The following is a 19,623-nucleotide window of genomic DNA, read 5'->3' as shown; positions in this document are numbered from 1 at the left end:
TTAGAGTCCAATTTGATCATGTTACTCTCCTTTTTAGAATCCAGGATGGGGCTGTAGCTTAGAACTAAGCATATGCGAATCTGAGATTTCAAATCACAGCTGACTAAACAAACACATTGCTCAGTAAATCACATATCACCCTCCTACCCTAATGCTTATACTCTGCCTATGGTCATTGCTGATTAAAAAGCTGCCCTGTGGCAGGTCTGACTTGATTCTATGTATATTTCAGTAATATGGCATCTAGTTTTCTAGTGACTATCCAAAGATGACGTGGTAGTAGGTTTCAGAAATATATGCTTTCATAAAGGCTTATTCCCTTACACTGTCCCTTATGAAGGGTAAAAGGCCATATATCAGCTGATGATTTTTTCTAAAGCTTAAATTTTGGCTTATCATAACTAAGTGGAAAATGCATTGTTATTTGTGAAGAAACATGTCTCTCAATTAAAGTCATTTTTGATCCTAATCTTCTAAGGAGGCACAGAGACACTAGGAAAGATAATCTCAATATGGTCTAGGCACACTCATTTTCCCATTAGAAGAGGCAATGGAAGTGGCACTTAGATACTCTTCTCCTGCTCTTTATGGCTTTAAAATCTCAAGTTTTCTTTCTCTCAACCAATCTGAGTCCTCTTTTCACCCATACTAAAGCAACAATCAAACAATGGCATATGGCACTTCCACAGAAGACAGTCTATACTGTAACAGAGGCTTGTTCTCCGTACCATGAGTAAGAAAACAGTCGGGCAATGTGTTCATAGTAGACAGCAGACACTCAGTGTTTCTGATTTTCCAAAGCATACATCAGTGCTCATGCTGCCAATGAAACAACTTTACCATTTGTACACTAGTGTGATCAGTTTTTCTGTTCCTCAGAGCATATTATGTTCAAGGTGAAGAGGCTACATCAATTTTTAGTCCATATTTTACTGAGGGAATTATATTCAGCTTCCATATTGGAAAAATGAGGCAACTAAAGTGAAATTTCTCTTTGTCATTTTCAGCTCTAACATCCTGTATTTTAACATGCATATGCATGACTCAGAGCTAAATATGGAATCTGTCTATCTCCATTAGAAAAATAATAAGCTTGAGTATATTGGTAAATTTTTAGTGAAATGATCAAAAGACTCATTGTAAATATATTCTTTGAGATACCAGTGTTCTTCTATACAACTGGTAAGTTCCTTTTATTTTATTTTTTAAATCTTCTGAGCCTCTGTATTCTTAATGGCTAATTTAGAATTGTAGCTATCTGGAATTTGGACAGCTCTTTTATATACTTAAAATGCTTACACTCTTTACTGTTGCTATAAATAGAAAAGTAAACACAGAATTCTAAGAATGAGGTAAAGTCTCTGTTCCATTCATAACAAGATCCATCACCAAGTTTAAAGCTTGTCTTGTGGCTTTCTTGCAGATGGTCAACACTTGGCAAGAGTGTAGGGTAAGAACAAGTTTGACACCTATACCAAAACCTCAGTTACTTTCATTTCAAAGCCAGCATATCAATTTAAACATCTTATATCTTTAATTTGGAAATATTTTATTACTAGTATTTATGGAAGATATTCATATTTCTGTAATATAGTCTAGAATTTTGATAAAAATCAAAGCTTGGAAACTTCCCATAAACTCAGGCACATGTGGTACATTTCCCAGAGCTTTTTTACTAATGACTCCAAGATGCAACTTCCAGGCTTCACCCATGCATTGAGACAGAAGTTGGGGATATAAAGGGTTTTAAGAAAAAAATATCACAATTGAATTAAATGGAGTACTGTGAGAGCAAAGACATAGTGATCACTGCTCTTTGGCCACTTTCTTCAGCTTAGGGTCAGTGACAAAAGGAATATGGTTATCTCTCTTCCTTCTAACACTTCACTTCAGATGTGCATATAGTGATCTGTAGTTTCTCAGAGGTGGCTGATACGTCTACTGCCATAAATTTTACAGAGTCAAATATGTGCTGTGTATTTGAGGATGGAAAGTTCATGATCATCTTGTCATATGTGAGTATAATCTATTCAGACATAAAAAAATATTTGTTTCAGCTTGGATCTAGGACAAACACGTTACCATGACAAATATCTAATTTAAATTTACTATGAAGAAAGTATGATGCTAAGCAAAAGAAGTATTGGATTTTCAATAAAAAGTCCATAGATGGACAATTTTAAAAAATATCATGGACAATAAATAACTAGGACATGGTCATTACTGATGATATGTCAAACACACCATGTAAAATTGTTGTATTTCTATACCTCTTTGCATGCTCAAGACATTCAATTATATAGAAATAACAAGCCAAAAATATTTGGTACTAAAAATGGAAACAACATAATTACAATGAAAAAATTCAGCATATGGGTTTCTAAATAGTCACAGACTTGCCAGAAACATATTAAAAAAATCATGCTATACTAGCCTTAAGCAGTTTTTTATTAATCTAGTCTCTATGCTAATCCTACCAAATGGGAAACACAATCTTGGGAATATGAAAGCCAATGTTATTCTATTAACCTTGTATGTTATCCTATTTACATTCCTGTCTTTAATGAATAAATTAAAATGTCCTGTCTTTCTATAATTACTGGGTAGTTTTAGTATGACAATGTATGGATTTTATTCACTTACATTCTGTAACCTCAACAGCCCCAACTCTATCATTTTGTGGACATTTCAATGAAAGGCAATGACAGATAAACTGTTTACATTAAAAGACTCTATTAAAGTTATTTTGCAGCCAGTTTCAACCTAATCCATCTGCTGTTTCTCTAGCTCTGACAGGCTGACCTCGCTTGCTGTGTCTGCCTTATTGATGTCATTATAGAAGAGGCCTTCCCTAGCCTTTCTGCTGATAACAAAGTAAATGGAAATGTGGTAAAACCTTGGGGAGGTAACAACTTGTTCAGCACGATGAGGGAGAACTGTGGCCACAAAACAGGAATGATTATAGCAGGAAAGAGTATCTGTTGTCACAACTAATATATTCACTACAGCATCTCAACGCCAAAAGAACCAGCAGATAGCAGGAGTAAAATGCATTGCATTGCTTCACTAGCAATTTTTCTACATAAAAATAGGCTTTCAGTTTAAGTTGGCTAATGTATTTGGGAAATTCAGTATATGTGTAAGCAGCTCATGCAGAACCTGCGAGAATGCCCAGGGTTTGCACTCTTAACAATTTTGTGCCATTCGAAAGTATTTTAAAAATACCAACATAGCCAGAGGTACCCCAGAAACAAGCAATTGGTTCATATATAAAGCTAAAATCAAGAACCAGAATTTAAAGCAAACTTTTATATGTATGAGGTTGTTCTAAATCTACAAAAAATAACATAAAATAATGAAGTAAAGGTTAAGACATAAGAAAATATTTTTCTATAAAGCTGACATGTTGGAGATAGAGCTATGCCATCATAGTCTAGTTAAAAAGTACACACAATCTCCACTGACATGCTGTGAATTGGGTACATGTTTCAGAGTATCATGTATTTAGTATTGATAACTAAAGAAATTTGGGTATGTTGGAACTATTTAGATAATATATTTAGATATTAGAATGCCCTTTTTCTCAAAGAAATTTTGAATTGTTTGGCTATATTTTTAGAGAAATTAAAGCAATCTAATACAAACATTTTTTTTCAGAATATAGACCAATTGGCCCCTCTGGAGAATATTTTCAAATTATATACCACCTAATTTATTATAGATTATATACTTTTAAAACCCTAACAAACACACAACCCCAAGGCTTACCTACAGTTATTTGGATAATCCAAGTCATTAACTGAAAATTCCAATCATATAAAGTGTTTTGAACTTCTAAGTGGGCTAGATGATGTCTATGGTTTCAGTCTGATTCATATTCATATTAAAGATGACATTACTACTAAAGTACCTTAATGGCAATTTCTAGAAACAAATGTGTGTGTGCATGTGTGTGTGTGTGTGTGTGTGCATGTGTGTGTGTGTGTGTGTGTGTGTGTTTGTGTTTTGTATATATTCTGAGGTAAGTTGGATTATGAAAGAGCCATATCCTTATCTGAGTAGGTTTCAGATACTGGGCATGACAGAACATCCTGCGTCCAGAAGATAGCAGACTACAAGCTTGGAGCTAGGTAGGTCAAAATACTATCAATGCTATCAATCAGTGAAATAATAAGCAGTGATTACCTGGTTCTATGAACATATACTGGGCAAGATTTAGAGTCTGCTGCTCTACATTTGAAAAATCTTTAGAACCAGACTCATTCTAGAGTGCTTAAAACTTTAAAGACAGAAATTTTAATAATCTTGTCAATACAATTCTGTCATTAAAAAAAAAAAACAGTTGAGACTGATCAGCTTGCTTATATTGAAAGAGAAGCCCAGTGTCTATATCTTTTATTGACCTGCAGGCACAGCATCAATAATGGCTTCTCAGCTGTAAATGAAAATTGATTTCGGGTTTAACTCCTCATTTTCAGGGGTTCCTTTAATCCCAAGAAATGTAAGAAGAAAATTTTAACAAAAAGGGAAATAGAAGGTTCAGTCCGGGCCATGTAGAGAACATGGTATGTCCCCATTCTTATGCAGCTCATCACCTTGACTGAACACCGGTGAGCTGATCACAGCACCATTGCTTGCCCTGGCTGACTGACTTGAAAATGGAAATTCAGTAAGTTTTGCAAGGGGAAGTTCAGAGGTGGAAATATATTTGTAATGTCAACACTCTCAGAAGACAATTAAAAATTCTTTCAGCTGGATGATGGACATCAAAACCATTCCATTGACATCCACCTGTTTGGTTTTTGTTTCTTTCTTGGTTTCTTTCTTGGTTTCTTTCTTGGTTTCTTTCTTTCTTTCTTGGTTTCTTTCTTTCTTTCTTTCTTTCTTTCTTTCTTGGTTTCTTTCTTTCTTTCTTTCTTGGTTTCTTTCTTTCTTTCTTTCTTTCTTTCTTTCTTGGTTTCTTTCTTTCTTTCTTTCTTTCTTGGTTTCTTTCTTTCTTTCTTTCTTTCAAACACTATATTGCTACAGAAATGTTGACATAAACACTAAATACAAAGCAGTTCCAGAACAATGCTGTTCTGGAACTTTCTATTGTTCAATATGAACTCTCAGTGGTTTTTAAATCTTATTTGGGATTATTTTCTGAGGGAAACAGTGGAAATATGGCATTGTATAAGTCTTTAAGACTATTTCTGGGGGCAGAGAAGGGGCTATTTCAGAAAAGGAAGAGACGATCTGAATTCAATATGTGTGGTTCAACTGTCCATCTATATCAGTTCTTGGAAGAAAAACTTCCAGAGATATGTAATTTTCTGGAGGACTTGATACAGTGTCATTGATGACCTTATTCCTGGAGACACTGACTTAAAAGTTGTCAGGACTCAGGGGAGTTAAGGTCATCCACACTTGACAGATATCTTTAAATGTCAGTTAGGACATTTAATCTAGTTCTTAGTAAAGCCTATGGACACCTAAGCCAGAAGGAAGAATAATGTCTATTTTCTTGTATATCTAAGAGAGAATTTCAGTTAATGCTAATGAGCCACATGGAAGGGTAACTACATACTTGTCACACTCACAGTTTTCTGCATACTTTCTCATAGCTAAGCTTTGTCTGACCCTCACTTCACTACTAGGAATTAGGCAAGACTATTTTGTCCTAATTTACTTGCAGGATATCTGAGACTTCAGGATGTTTGGCAATTTCCCCAAATGTGATATAATTATTATGTATGAAGTAGGACTTATCAGGCTTCTTCATTCCAGAAACTATACTCCTAATGATTACACTTTTAATTTCTCATGGCCAGGCACACACAGCTAATAAACATTAAGAAAATACAGATTTTTTTCATTCAAGTTTGCCACATGCTGGGTATTTTTCATGTACCTAATTCAGCAGTTCTTTTTATCTTCCCATTCTTTATAAGAAATGGAAAGTAGAGAGACCTAGCATTTCAAAGCACTCTAGACGTTTTAGATAATCAGATGTAGCCATAACAATGTTATCATGTAAAGAGATGAGTACCTGTTATGCCCTAAGCTTTAGTGTTAAGTTCTGTGATTATGAATTGGTCCATTCTTTTTCATTGAATATACTATGACTAGGTAATACTGTTATCTTTATTTTATAGAAACTAGATCTTTTGCTAGAATTCATTCAGTTTGAAAGTGATAAGACTAAAGAACCCACATGGTATTCACTCACTAATAAGTGTATATTAGCCCCAAAGCTCAGAATACCCAAGATACAATTCACAGATCACATGAAGCTTAAGAAGAAGAAAGATAAAAGTGTGAATGCTTTGGTCCTTCTTAGAAAGAGGAACAAAATACTCGCGTGACAAATACAGAACTGGATGTTCACAGCCATCCATTGAACTGAGCTCAGGGTCTCCAATGAAGGAGCTAGAGAAAGTACCTAAAGAGCCTAAGGGGTTTGCAGCCCCATAGGAAGAACAACAATATGAACTAACCAGTACCCCCAGAGCTCCCAGTGACTAAACCACCAACCAAAGAGTACACATGGAGGGACTCATGGCTCCAGCCACATATGTAGCAGAGGATGGCCTAGTCAGTCATCAATGGGAGGAGAGGCCCTTGGTCCTGTGAAGGCTCTATGCCCTAATGTTAGGGAATGCCAGGGCCAGGAAACAGGAGTGGATGGGTTGGTGAGCAGGGAGAGGGAGAAGGGGGTAAGGGGTTTTTGGAGGGGAAAACAAGGAAAGAGGATAATATTTGAAATGTAAATAAAGAAAATATCTAAGAAAAAATAAAAAATATATAAGTACAAAAAATTATGGAGACAAAGTGTGGAGCAGATTCTGAAGGAAAGGACATCCAGAGACTGCCCCACCTGGGGATACATCCCACATACAGTCACCAAACCCAGGCACTATTATGAATGCCAAGAAGTTCATTCTGACAGGAGCATGATATAGCTGTCTATATGTTCCAGAGCCTGACAAATACAGAGGTAGATGCTTACAGCCAGGCAGACTGACCATGGGATCCCCAATAGGGTCCCCAATGGAGGAGTTAGATAAAGGTCTGAAGGAGCTGAAGGGGTTTGCAACCCCATAGGAAGAACAACAGTATCAACCAACCAGACCCTCCAGAGCTCCCAGGGACTAAACCACCAACCAAGGAGTACTCATGGAGGGACTGAAGGCTCCAGCCACATATATAGCAGAGGATGGTCTTTTCAGGCATACATAGAAGGAGAGGCCCTTCTGTGAAGATTCAATACCCCAGTGTATTGAAGTAAAGGAAGTAGGGAAGTAGAGGATGGGGAGGTGGGAGTGGGTGGGTGGGGGAACACCCTCATAGAAGTGGGGGAGGGGGATAGGATAGGGGGGTCACTGGGAGGGGGTAACCAGGAAAGGGGACAGCATTTGAAATGTAAATAAAGAAAATGTCCAATAAAAAAGACAAAAAATACATCTTTTCGGCTTCAAGACTGTCCCCACACGTATTCTTTTATAAGTGTCTTAGCATGGGTACACCATCTTAGAGCACTGTGAATCCATGTCAATATCCCTCAAAGTCCTGATTAAGAAGCAAACTGCAGTAAGGATGTGGTGTTTCATACTCATGAGGTTGCTGGAGGTAGAATGGTCCCAATAATGAGATAAATGTCTAGAGCAATATTATCTACATGGCACCGTGTTATCTAGAAGAAAACTATGCCTGTGGTTCCTTTATTAAAAACAAACATAAAATTAATAGGAGACCCAGTGTTTCTACTTCCTTTTCATGCTAAAAAAAGGTAATATAAATTTCCATGAAAATAGTTGGCCTTAAGTACAATAGCACTAAACAGTAGCCAAAAGGCAGAACTGACTAAAATATTGTGAACAGATGAACAGATAAACAAAATGTGCTTCATCATAGAATATTATTTTGCCATAAAACTAAATAAAGTGTCACTATATGGTACAACCTGAAATAACATAGAAACAAATCATTGTAGTAAGTAAAGAAGCTAGATATTAAAAAGATCCAACATTGTATCATCCCATTATAGGAAATTGGCAAATGTATAAAGACAAAAAGTAGATTAATGGGTGATCTTCAGTCGCTAAGTGAATGGAGGAATGAGTATACTATATGTGTATTGAGTTTCCATTTGGGACAATGAAAATATTTTGGAATTGGTGATGGATATACAAGTTTGTCACTGTACTGCATGTCACTAAACAATGAGTTTACAGTTCTTCATTTTATGTTGTATAATGTTTAAAATAATAAAAGGAAAACAGTTTCAAGTCATATATTCTTGGAAAAGAATGCTAAGCTTCATAAATCCTTAGTTCACCAAATGTTGCCATTAATGTCAAATAACTATAGCTTTCTAAGTCTCTTAACTTGTCCTCAAAATTCTCCCAAGTAGCTCATCTGCAAACACTTTCAATCTTTTAAGTACTTCCTGTTCCCCAAACTCAAATATATTACTTTGCTGTATTGTGTTTCTACCACTTCAGATCTCCTATCAATGAAATAACTTTAGCCTCATGAAGAAAGGCATGTCTGGTCAGAAGGCAACAGGCCACAGGTGCTCCCAATTTATTATTCCTGAGCATCCACATGTATTAGCACTTTATATAATATGAGAAAAGTTATCTCAAAATTGCTGATTATTCAGCCAATGAGTCTGATGCCATTTCTTAATATAAAAATAATCCTATGAATCATAAAGCAGAAATGCATTTATACATTCACATAAAGATGAAATCAATGTGCAAAATTTACTCTCTGTTATTGCTACATTCTGCTCTAAACATTTCCATTAAAATTTAAGGTTGCAGCTGTCAAAATCAATGATGTAGAATTTTTGCTTTGTTCTTGTTTTATTTACAAATGTGATGCTTTTGTTATTGGCATATTAAATGCAGAAAGCAGAAATGACAGACATTGCCAATGAAGTGTGTGTTTCACATTTATTATGCAGTCCACACTCAAGTAGAAAAGGGACTGCTTGTACTTGGTAATTGCACAGCAAGCACCTCAGAAATAGCTGTGAGATTGTGCGAGTGCAGGTAGTACTCTCCTTGTGCTTGTTCTTGATAGACTACGAAAACTTAAAAACATGTAAGATTTATATAGCATCAAAATTGCCTTCTGTGCTCCATATTGTATGGCATAATAACCAGACAAACTGTACATATAGGAAACAGTACAAGGATCATTGATATTCTATATCATTGCTGATATCAGGACTTAATAGTGCTGGTTTACATTTTCAAACCAAGATGTCCAGTCTCATCAGAGATTATTAAAGAAATCGGATTACAATCATCTCTTCTGGGGAGAAAGTACTAGAAATTATTCAGAACAGAAGAAATCAAGGACACCTGAAAGCTTTTGTTGAATGCATGATGCTGCAACATACAGTGTATTCATTCTCAGCTCCACTATGCAATGGTACATCTGGGAGAAGAAAGAAAGCAGTGACATTTACACCCAAATTAGTGCCTGGAAATGTTAAGCTTCACCCTGGAGTCACCCAACGGACATGTCACTCAAATTCAGCAAGTAGTTAAAAAGACAGAAAGACAATGCTCTATTGTTTATTGATGAGCAGTATTTGTGTATAGAAAATAGAGTGAAATTAAATTGGTTTTGAAAAGCTCAGCATCTCTCTGCTTTAATGAAAATGGCAGTTGATTTCATCTGATCCCAAACACTGTCCATCTTTGTTTCTTTTTCTGAAAAAGGAAAAGGTTGTGTTTATGAAAGCTATTCTAGTCCCTTGTGCCCCAGCCCCTCAAGCTCAATGCAAAGCTCTAATCCCCTCCTACCTGGTAAAGCTCATTGGCTGTGCACTGTGTGGTCAAGGTCTTCACAGGCTCAAGGTCATCTTCATCACTGCTCAGCTTCAAGTCGTCCTCAAGCATCCTGAAGTAAATCAGAGTGGCATTTGTGTTACAAAACATCTTGTCTAAATTATCCTCAGATTCACATTGCAATGAGAATAAAAATATTGTTACTAGAATCTGACAGCTGCAAAAGTATAGAGGAAACCAAGAGTCTTTCAGCTAATTAGATATTTGAGCTCTTATAGTTATGTCAAAACTTCACATATCTTCTATTGCTACCTTACCCTAAATCAAGGTACAAATACATGATTTCATCATCTCCAGAGATGGCAGGAATCTATATAAAAGTATAATAAATGTACTGGTCAAGCACTACAGGGTAATGGGGGATTGCTTCTCTATAGACCAGTTTGTTTGACTTCTAGCCAGGAAGGTGGGTAGGAATGGTAGTACTGCTATGCTGATATGGGGACTTCTGGGAAAGACTGTCTGGGCTCTCCAGATGACAGAGGTCAAGGAAAACGTCACTGCCTTTCTGTATGGGCCACACAAGATCTGGGCAAGAAATGGCTAGTAATTAACCTTTTGATATATGTTCCATCTCTTGCTGTAAAATATGATCCCAGTCCATTTTGTGTATAAGAAGTTTTTCTTTCCTAAAGCAAGGTACTTGGAAAATATAAGATATTGGTGATGAACTAGCACTTTCAAAACTGTTTATTGGCCACACAAAGCCTTTAGTTTTGTCAGGAGTATTAACTTGAATGCCATATGTCTTTGCTATCTTCAGGTTGGAGCTAGAACAGGATGGGCAGCTTATTATCTTAAAATTCCAGGTACATATCCTTCAATGACCAATTTGTGTTTATCTTTTAATTTATTAAATATGACTTTAGACCTTGATGGAAGTAGAGGAAATCTCAGTTGTTCTGGACCCGTACCCAACTCCCAGGCATGCTCTGCTCCTCTTTGTTTTTTCTTTCCTGGATCAACATTAAGCTTAACTCTAAAGCCAAAATTCCATTCCTCAAGTCTGGAAATCATACACTGTGCCCTTCCATGGCTCATTCAGGCTTTTATTCCTTTATAAAAGTTTTCTAGAAATAATATTCTTAAAAAAGAATCTCTCTCTCCAGAATCCATCTCAGTCTGGATGAGGGGCAGAGTGAGGAGTAGCTCCTAGGACCTGGATTCTAGGTCAGCCTCTGTGATGCCTTGACTTAAGCATGCCTGCCATTCTTTCTTTAGTACGGTGGTGGAGGAGGGGTGTTCTGTGTCTCTGGCCTTCCAGAATAAGGGAGGACTGAAGGCTTTGGGACAGAGAGTCAGCTAAGCAGATCGCATAGGGTTTCATCAGATTGAAGAGACAGTTATGGCACAGTTTTCCAGGGTTTCTTTCATTCCCACCAGTCCTCAACACTCATGTGAGTGACAGGGTGCATTTGATTAACTTCCATCTTCTATATAGCATCTTTCCAGAAAGGACAGAGCCTACCAACTTCATTTTGGAGACAAGGAAGGAAATATTCAGATAGGTGAACTACTTCCCTCCAGGTCATACAGCTAATTAGTATAACATCAACCCTAAAATTGCCATTTCTGGATTCCCCTCTGTGTTATGCATCTGTAAGAAGAAACATAAAAGGGGAAATGAGGTTTCTGATTTTGTTTAGCATGGAATGTTATTTTAGAGGACTTATTCAGTTGTTGGAAAGGGCTTCATGTCATGGTGGGCACGTGATAATTCTCCAAAGAAAGCAGTTATCCCATCTCCAATGGAGATGTTGAGGTCTACACAACTGCAACCACAACTAATATTAAGGATGGTTGGTGAGAAGGGCAATTATCTGAGTTGGTTTTAGATAAACTAATTTTGCAGGATTTATGACTGTTCTGCAAATAACTAATAGCTGTTTCCAAGACACTTAAGGAGAAAATATGTATCTTGACATTTCTTTTAAAGTTTTAGGTTTGTGGCTCTAAACACACATCTCAGGAAATGATGACCATATTACTTTTACGGACTATAGAATCAAATACATTTAAACTATCTGTATTTCTAATTGTAAAATTAGAAGTGTTTATGCATATGTATTGGTTAAAGTATGTTGAAGTGGTCAGCATAATGAATTACCCAAGATTCATATATTCGTAGTGGCCAATTTTCTATGTCAGGTGTAATGTTAAATATTTGATCTGTGGCACAGAATTCAATGTCTACAAGAAGCCTATGATGAAAATCTGTTGCTAGTGACACTTCTTAAATGAGGTTTAAAGATGTTACAAGATGTTCTTATGACTACATAACTAGAAGCCATGGAGGCAAACCTGGGACCCAAACCACCTGCAGCCACCATTTAGGAGTACATGTTTTCCTAGAGGACACAAATTATAAAGAATGATACATTAAATTCTACCGGACACAAGAAGAAAATGAACTCAAAGACTATATTAACATAAAATGACCACAGGTTAATCATAAGTTTGGGCATATTGTCTGAGTCATTATGATATCTAAGGCACATATACATCCCTTGTTTTACATACTTTGGTTGTGCAATGTGAAGTGAATTACAACTGGAGCTAGTAGTGCAGATACTTTACAAAATAAAAAACATAATAAAATCCATGGGGAAGATATCAACAATCTATGAATAAACAATGGTAATTCAGGAAATGTCTACTAGCACTTCAAAGTTGGATCTAGAAATGGGCTCATGATCTTTATGTCACTTTCTTGAGAGTTAGAATGAGACCCCTGGGACAGAGACCCAAATTTGGGTTATTTTACTTCCTAAAATACAGCCTATGATTTTATCATGGAAATGAAATGTTCTCCAATTTATAATTCTGAAAATAGGCAGACGTTAGTACAATTTTGTTCCATAGGACTTTTAAAGAAAATGTTATTTTGAAGTTATCCTGTGCTTTCCAGTGTCTTCTATCTGCTTCCCTTAGGGATGTGGGGTAAGGGGTTGTTTCACTCAGATTTTAGACTTTAAACTAAGTTTAAGGCCCACATCCTCTGGTCCATCTAACTATTTTGGGATCTTCTAATTACTTAGATTATCATTGCCATACTAAATACCAAGAGATGATGGCAATCAGAGTAAGATCCTGATAGCTTTAGTTGCATCAAACAGCTGGGCTTGGGGATAATCACATCGTCCAAAGTGTCATGGGATACTTTGGGACTTATGCTTTCTCATCAAAGTCTCACTCTGTACCATCTTCTGGAATAGTAATTTGACTAATTGTAGCTCTGTGCCTTAAAGGACTTTTCCTTTTAACAATGCAATCTTGGGGGACTATGAGCAGTTTCATATTACTCAGGGGACAGTATATTTGTCCTACCTGCTGGTTGACATTGGTTGGTAAAAGTTAGAAAACTAATTAAGAAGTGGTGATATTTTTTCAGAGTATCAAGTTTGCTTTCTCAGGGTAAAGGTTTTGTGGCTTTTTCTCATATCTTATGAGGAAGAAGTTTATCTAATTTCTGAGATTTTAAATTTTAAGTTTCCAATTCAATGATTATCTCACTGGGGTTTTTGAGCAGTCTCAGTTTGAGGACCATGTAAAATGGTAATTGGTTTAGAAATGAGTATTATGTTTTATGAAAGCCTCAAAGATCTGTCAAGTGGAGCTCTAGGACCAAGTTCCTCATCCAAGGCCAAAAGCCTGTGTCTGCCCCAGATGTTGTACCTATCATGTACATGTAGACCTGGGAAAGACTATATTCTATAGCTGATGGATTGCTACAAATTGAAGAAAATAGGCATCTCCAAATATTTTGATGGCTTAGCATGAGAACAAAGCGTTGTCTCCTATATACTATATAGTCCAGACCTTTTTATGTTTTTGGACTGATGAGTGAAGAACTGTTTTTTTTTTTAAATGGCTGCGAGAAAAAATATCATTTGATTACACAGGAAGATTGTACAAAAATCATATTTCAGTTTTTAGAAGTAAAGTTTTATTGGCCTAAGTCATCCCTATTCATTATGTATTGGTTCTGGTTGCTTACATGTCAGAATGGTCAGGTTGGCTAGTTGCAACAGAGATGAAAACAAGTAATATTTACATTTGTTGGGAAAATGTTATCTGATCTTCCACATTAAGTCAACGTTTTTTAAAGTTTTAAGGAAAAAAACATTCTTCCTATATGAAGTGAAGTCTTCCCCCCAAATCTCAAATAAAAGTATTTAAAATCAGGGTTTCCTTAGCCTCAGAAAGAGGTGAAACAGGGTTGAAGTGAACTCACTCAGTATAGTATCATATTATGCAAATAATTATGACTTTATATGCATGGTATAGGATTTATTAAGAAAGCCCAACCTTGTTACTTAGCATCTTTGTACCTAAGTTTACTCTTTTGCTCAATGGGGAAAAAACAGAGATGTAGTTACCATATGATTAATAAATTATTTCACCTTCTTCTCCAACTCCTTTTGTGCCATTCACTGCCTCTAAAATCCATGACCTCTTTTCTTTTATTTATCTCTCTGTCTGTCTGTCTCTCTCATTCTCTCTCTTTTTCTTCCTCTTTCTCTCTCTCTCTTTCTCTTTCACACACACATACACACACGTGTGCACGCACACACACACATTATAAACACATAAATACAACCTGCTGGGTACTTTTAGTGTTGTTCATATGGATATGTGTTTAGAGCTGACCACTTGGTATTGGATAACTGAATAGGGAGATGATCTCTGAGGAAGATCGATTTTCCTTCTCTCAGAAATCATTAATTCCCTGTGTAACTTCATCTATATGTGGGCCCTGTGAAATTTCCTCATCCATGTTATGATGTCAACTGGTATCCTCATGTAGTCTGTCTTGGCCAACCATATTGTTAATATTTCATAGGTGCAGTTTCATGTTATATACGGAAGACATAATCTTGCAGCAAATGTCTTGTTCTTCTGTCCATACAAACATTTTACCCCATCTTGTTCAACTCTCCCTGAGACTTAGAGATAGGGGTTGTATCATAGATGTATCAATTGGGCCTGGATACTCCATGGTCAGTTGTTCTCTGTATTGGAACCAGTTGTAAATTTCTATAATAGTTTTCATTTACTACAAAGAGAAGCTTCTTTGATGCAGGATGAGAACTAAACTTACCTATATATTTAAAACATCCTAAACAAGATAGATGACCTTCCATTCTTCAGTGGAATGTACAAGTCATCTAGAAAGAATTTCTTATGCATCACATTCATCCAAGTGACATTGTCTTCATTCATACATTTAATGGGCATGGGAATTTTGCAGGAGTTTGCTTGAAATAAAGAATATAGGGTGAGAAGAAGAAGATTTCATTAAAAAAAATCTCTTAGATCAGGGTGGTTACAGGCCAGTAATAGAGGGTAGTAGTAGGTTTCTACTCTCTAATTTGAATATCTAATATCTCCTCCTTACCCTCCTTTTTGGCAATACTCCTCTCTCAGCCTCCCAAATGCTGGGTTTTAGTCATTAACCATCAGACTCAAGGAAACTGCCATTGTGCTCAGATAATACCCTCCAGGGTCTTTGATTCCAGGTGCTGCACTGCTTGTAGTACTCACTTGTTTCTTTGGAAACAGGCCTGAGTAGCTTTATTTTCATTGGAAAGAAAATTTCATGTGAAAAAAGCCACCACTTTGGGATTGTCCTCATACTTTCTTAAGTTTCTAAGAGCCCCCAGATCTGATTAGAGAGAAGAAACCTTTGTGCATACCTCCAAAGTACCTCATGATCAGAAGGTACTTCATTACTCATCTCTCCAGATCAGCTTCTAATTATTAAAGGATTATGTAAAGAGCTCCTTTGTGGAGCTGGTCTGTTAATAGCCACCTAACCAACTCCTCAAAGCAGCTGAAGAATTTAGTTGCTGTTAAGGGCCCTACAACTCATGTCTGCTGAAAGCCGCTTCACCTGAAATTAAACTCATTGGTGGCTAGGGCCAATACTTTAGTTGCATAGGCAAATTCAAAGCCACTGGCAACTGAACACTTTAACTTGGGATGTTTCTAGAGAAAGGCTGCAGTTAAGAACTTTTTACCTGCATTGATATAGTAGGCAGGATTTCTTTTATGCTGAAGCATAAAGAAATTACATTTCATTTCTGATTGTTTAAGCAAAATATTCAGACTTGACAATTTAGGTTCAACTAAATTTTAACAACAGTGTTGCTCAGTTGTTTATAAAATTTCCACCAGATTTGTATGCTCAGCTCTTTTTTCTGCCAATAAAAGTGACTCTTTACACTTCAAAGTACAAAGAGGTAAATTGCCTTATAACCCACACTGGCAGGGCTTCAACTCTCTGCAATGCTACAGCTGGCGTATGTTACCTGTAACATAGTGAATATGCATACATATAAGACAGAACAATGTCAAGACAAGACTTGGCTGATTAGCTTGGTAAAGCCACAAATAATTATTTTCACACTTAGATTGTTTACTACTTACATGATGAAAGGTAGGAAGAACAGCTGAAGTTACCTGCTCCTTTTAGATTCTTGAATCTATATACCCAAAGGGAAGCACCAAATTCCAAGTGGCTCTGAGAAAACTTCAGAGTTATAGAATAGTCTGTAGCTGGGCTCTTCTGAACTTGAGCTCAGCAGATTTTTATGTGGCACTTCTATTCTTCAAGGACAGGGCAGGTTTTGTACCTCCCGAGAATCTGAGAAGCCATAGAAAACTGTGCTATGACATCCTCCCACAGGAGATAAGACAGCAAGTGGGAGATGGCCATGAAGTGGTTGTCTTCATTCTCTGAGAAGGGAGGATCACTAAGTGTTCCACTGAGATTCAGATTAGCTGCAGCTCAAGTCGCTGACTATGTAGCCTGTCTGTATACCTTCAGTTCCCATTGTTGTATAGGAGACATATTTCCCACATCACCTTACATCTGTATCAGTTGGTAACTACATCTTACTGGACCTCCCTTGTAGATCCATGTTAAACATTATATATATATATATATATATATATATATATATATATATATATATCTCAGGGCAAATATGATGACCATATTTAACTTCTAGAAAAAAACTAGAAAATTTATTACTATATAGGAAATAAGATCTAATAGGTTTGTTTTTCTGTTAAGGATGATATATATGTGCTAAGATGGCATGGTTTGTCATGCAACACCCCTTCAAGTTCAAGGATATATACTGGCAAGAATTAACCAATATTCCATTACCTTAGCTTACCAACATTCCTTTCTGCAAAAGTACTTCACTGGTACTATGGTTTCTGAACATAGTAAAGCTCCTGGTTTATGAAATCACCTTGGTCTGCAGTCAGATAGACTCAAGCTCAAATCTTCACTAGCCAATTTTTTTTATTCCAACCCCTTGAACTCTTGAGTGCCTATATGAACTGGGAACTGTTCATACCTGTATACCTGCATACCGTTCATACTTATAAGGTGATATACCACTTGCACATATTAAATAAGCTATTCAATAGCTTATTTAATAGCAACAGTTTGATTGCTTCCTTGGCCCCTGGACCCATAAGCCAGTTCACTGCCATCCCTGGGACACTCACACAATTGCAATCAATTGAACTCCCTTAAATTTGTATACCATTTTCCCTTTGGCAAAGTACTTTTGAAAAATCATTTCTATTTGGAAACTTGTTATAGCCCTGTGACATCTTTGGGCACAGGTTGTCATAATGTAGATGGCAATCTTGAGACAAGGATTTCTATAGGAGTGTGGATCTTTCTGGAAGCCAATCTGGAGCCCCCTGCCACCTGTTAAAGTGCATGGCAGGGCTAGGCAGCTCTGGTCAGAATGACTCAATTTTCTTTCTCTTGCTGGCACCCCAGTGGTAAGGACTAGAGTGACAGGCCCCCACCTTAGCATGGACTTGCTCCATAACTAGGTCTGAGGTGTTCAGATTGCTCCACAGGTTGAACTCCTGCCTCTAGTAACCCAGTGAAATGAATTTGTATATGCCCCAAATGCTTGTATATGCTGAACAGAATCAGTGTCTGTATGTTATTGGGGTGGGTGGGATTGGGAAATCCATCTGCTTATAGTCACCATCATCTGTAAAGGGTAAATATGTGAATAAAGGTATCAGCAAGCAAAAAAAAATGTGATATACCACTTGCAGATATTAAATAAGCTATTCAATATCAAACCCTTACCATAAAGGAATTGGCCAATCCTCATTATTTCTTGAGATTATTGGTTCTCAGTATTTCAGTTTAAATTATATTCAATACATCAAATAGGATTCTGTTTTTTTTTTAAAAATTAGTTTCATGTTCAAATAAAACCTGAACAGAGAGGAAGTGAACCCTTTCACATACTGTTACACATGAAAAATCTATGTAAATTATTGTTCACACAGAAGTGTCACAGGATTTTCCCTGTCCAATTACATTAGTGCAGAGGAGGTCTGTGATTGGACAGGGAAAAGGGAGGTGGAGCTAAGAGTTGCAGAGACAGGAAGCCTGCCAGGGTAGGAGAAGGAAGATGGCTGCAGACATGATTCCACGTGACTTTACCAGCCATAAGTAGCTATGATTTCACAAGGTTAGAAATATTGGGATAAAACCTTTATCATTATTAATTGACTCTGAAATTATTGTATTGGAATCTTGTAAATTGTGATTTTATTGATACATAAATATTATTGGTTAATCTCAAGCTTTAAGAGTCTTGATTTTTACCAGGTTACTGGGTAATGTGATATGTAACCAAGAGGTTGGCAGTTCCATTTAGTTAATGGAATGTGGGATCCCTGACTACATAAGTTTATGGCTGAGGAAGAACTAGCAGCTCCCAGGACAAGGAAGCCAGATGCTGAGGGAGCTTGCTGGAGAGAGTTGATGGCAGCAGCAGGAGCACAGGAACGTGGTCCCGCCCCACAGAAAGATGGCGGGCTTGATTTTTAATATTTCCCAAAACACAGAAGGAAACTTTCTATTATTTCCTCAAGTCTTTCAATCTTAAAAGTCTAAGTCTATACAAAATGCAACTGAATTTTAGACCACAAAATATATTAACCAACCAATAGTTTTGTTGTTTTATTTTGTCATTTTGATTTTTAAATGTTATTCTTCTCTCATATATTACATTCTGACCACACTCTTCAATCCCTTCTTTCCTTCAGTCCTGCCCAAACCTCCTGTTGCCCCCCAAATCCACTCTCTGTCATTTCCCTTAAGGAAAGAGCAGGACTCCCAGGGATATCAACTAAGCATGGCAATAGACTAGGCAAGAATTCTCACATCAAGGGTGGATGAGACAACCAGTAGCAGGAAAGGGTCCTAAAAGCAGGCAAAAGAGTCAGAGATAGACCCTGCTCCCACTGTTAGGAATCCCAAAGTAACACCAAGCTACACAAGTATACAACAAATGCAAGGGTCCTATCTCAGAGTCATGTAGGCTCTTAATGTTTATTTCCATGATATCATGCCATCAACAAACTAAATGATTAAACCATATGGTCAAATCAAAAGATAGGAACTTATTCAATACAGATTCAAAATGCTTCCTGATTCCTACTTTCTAAAAGAAAAAAAAATGAGGTCAAAAAGGAAAAAAATCATTCTAGACAAGGAATATGTAATGGTTTTTAAAACAATTGGAATTTAAGTGTTCTGATTCATTTGTTATACAGGAAAAAACAGATTAATATAATCCATTGATAAAAATTCCACCAGTTTATATTTTTATGGTTTGTACAATTCAAAGAATGGTCTACCATAGCCATATTTTTTGTTGTTTCAAATGAGTGGAAGCAGCTGATACTGAAAATAACAATAGACACAGAATAACTTATCATC

The 19,623-nt window shown here is 36.7% G+C and overlaps 1 protein-coding gene across 2 annotated transcripts in view; it reads right to left on the bottom strand.

The window, feature by feature from the left end:
- Aff2 (AF4/FMR2 family member 2) overlaps positions 1–19,623 on the bottom strand; it is a 475,715-nt gene that overhangs the window by 95,469 nt on the left and 360,623 nt on the right. For both annotated transcript variants that reach the window (XM_021187671.2, XM_021187672.2), the window contains exon 7: positions 9,801–9,897. In XM_021187671.2, the coding sequence (XP_021043330.1) occupies positions 9,801–9,897 (97 nt within the window). The remainder of the gene's footprint in view (positions 1–9,800; positions 9,898–19,623) is intronic.

The sequence above is a fragment of the Mus pahari genome, chromosome X, assembly GCF_900095145.1.
Source record: "Mus pahari chromosome X, PAHARI_EIJ_v1.1, whole genome shotgun sequence".
Lineage (NCBI taxonomy): Eukaryota > Metazoa > Chordata > Mammalia > Rodentia > Muridae > Mus > Mus pahari.
Note: the sequence above shows the minus strand (reverse complement) of the source record. Positions and strands in the feature narration are given on the sequence as shown.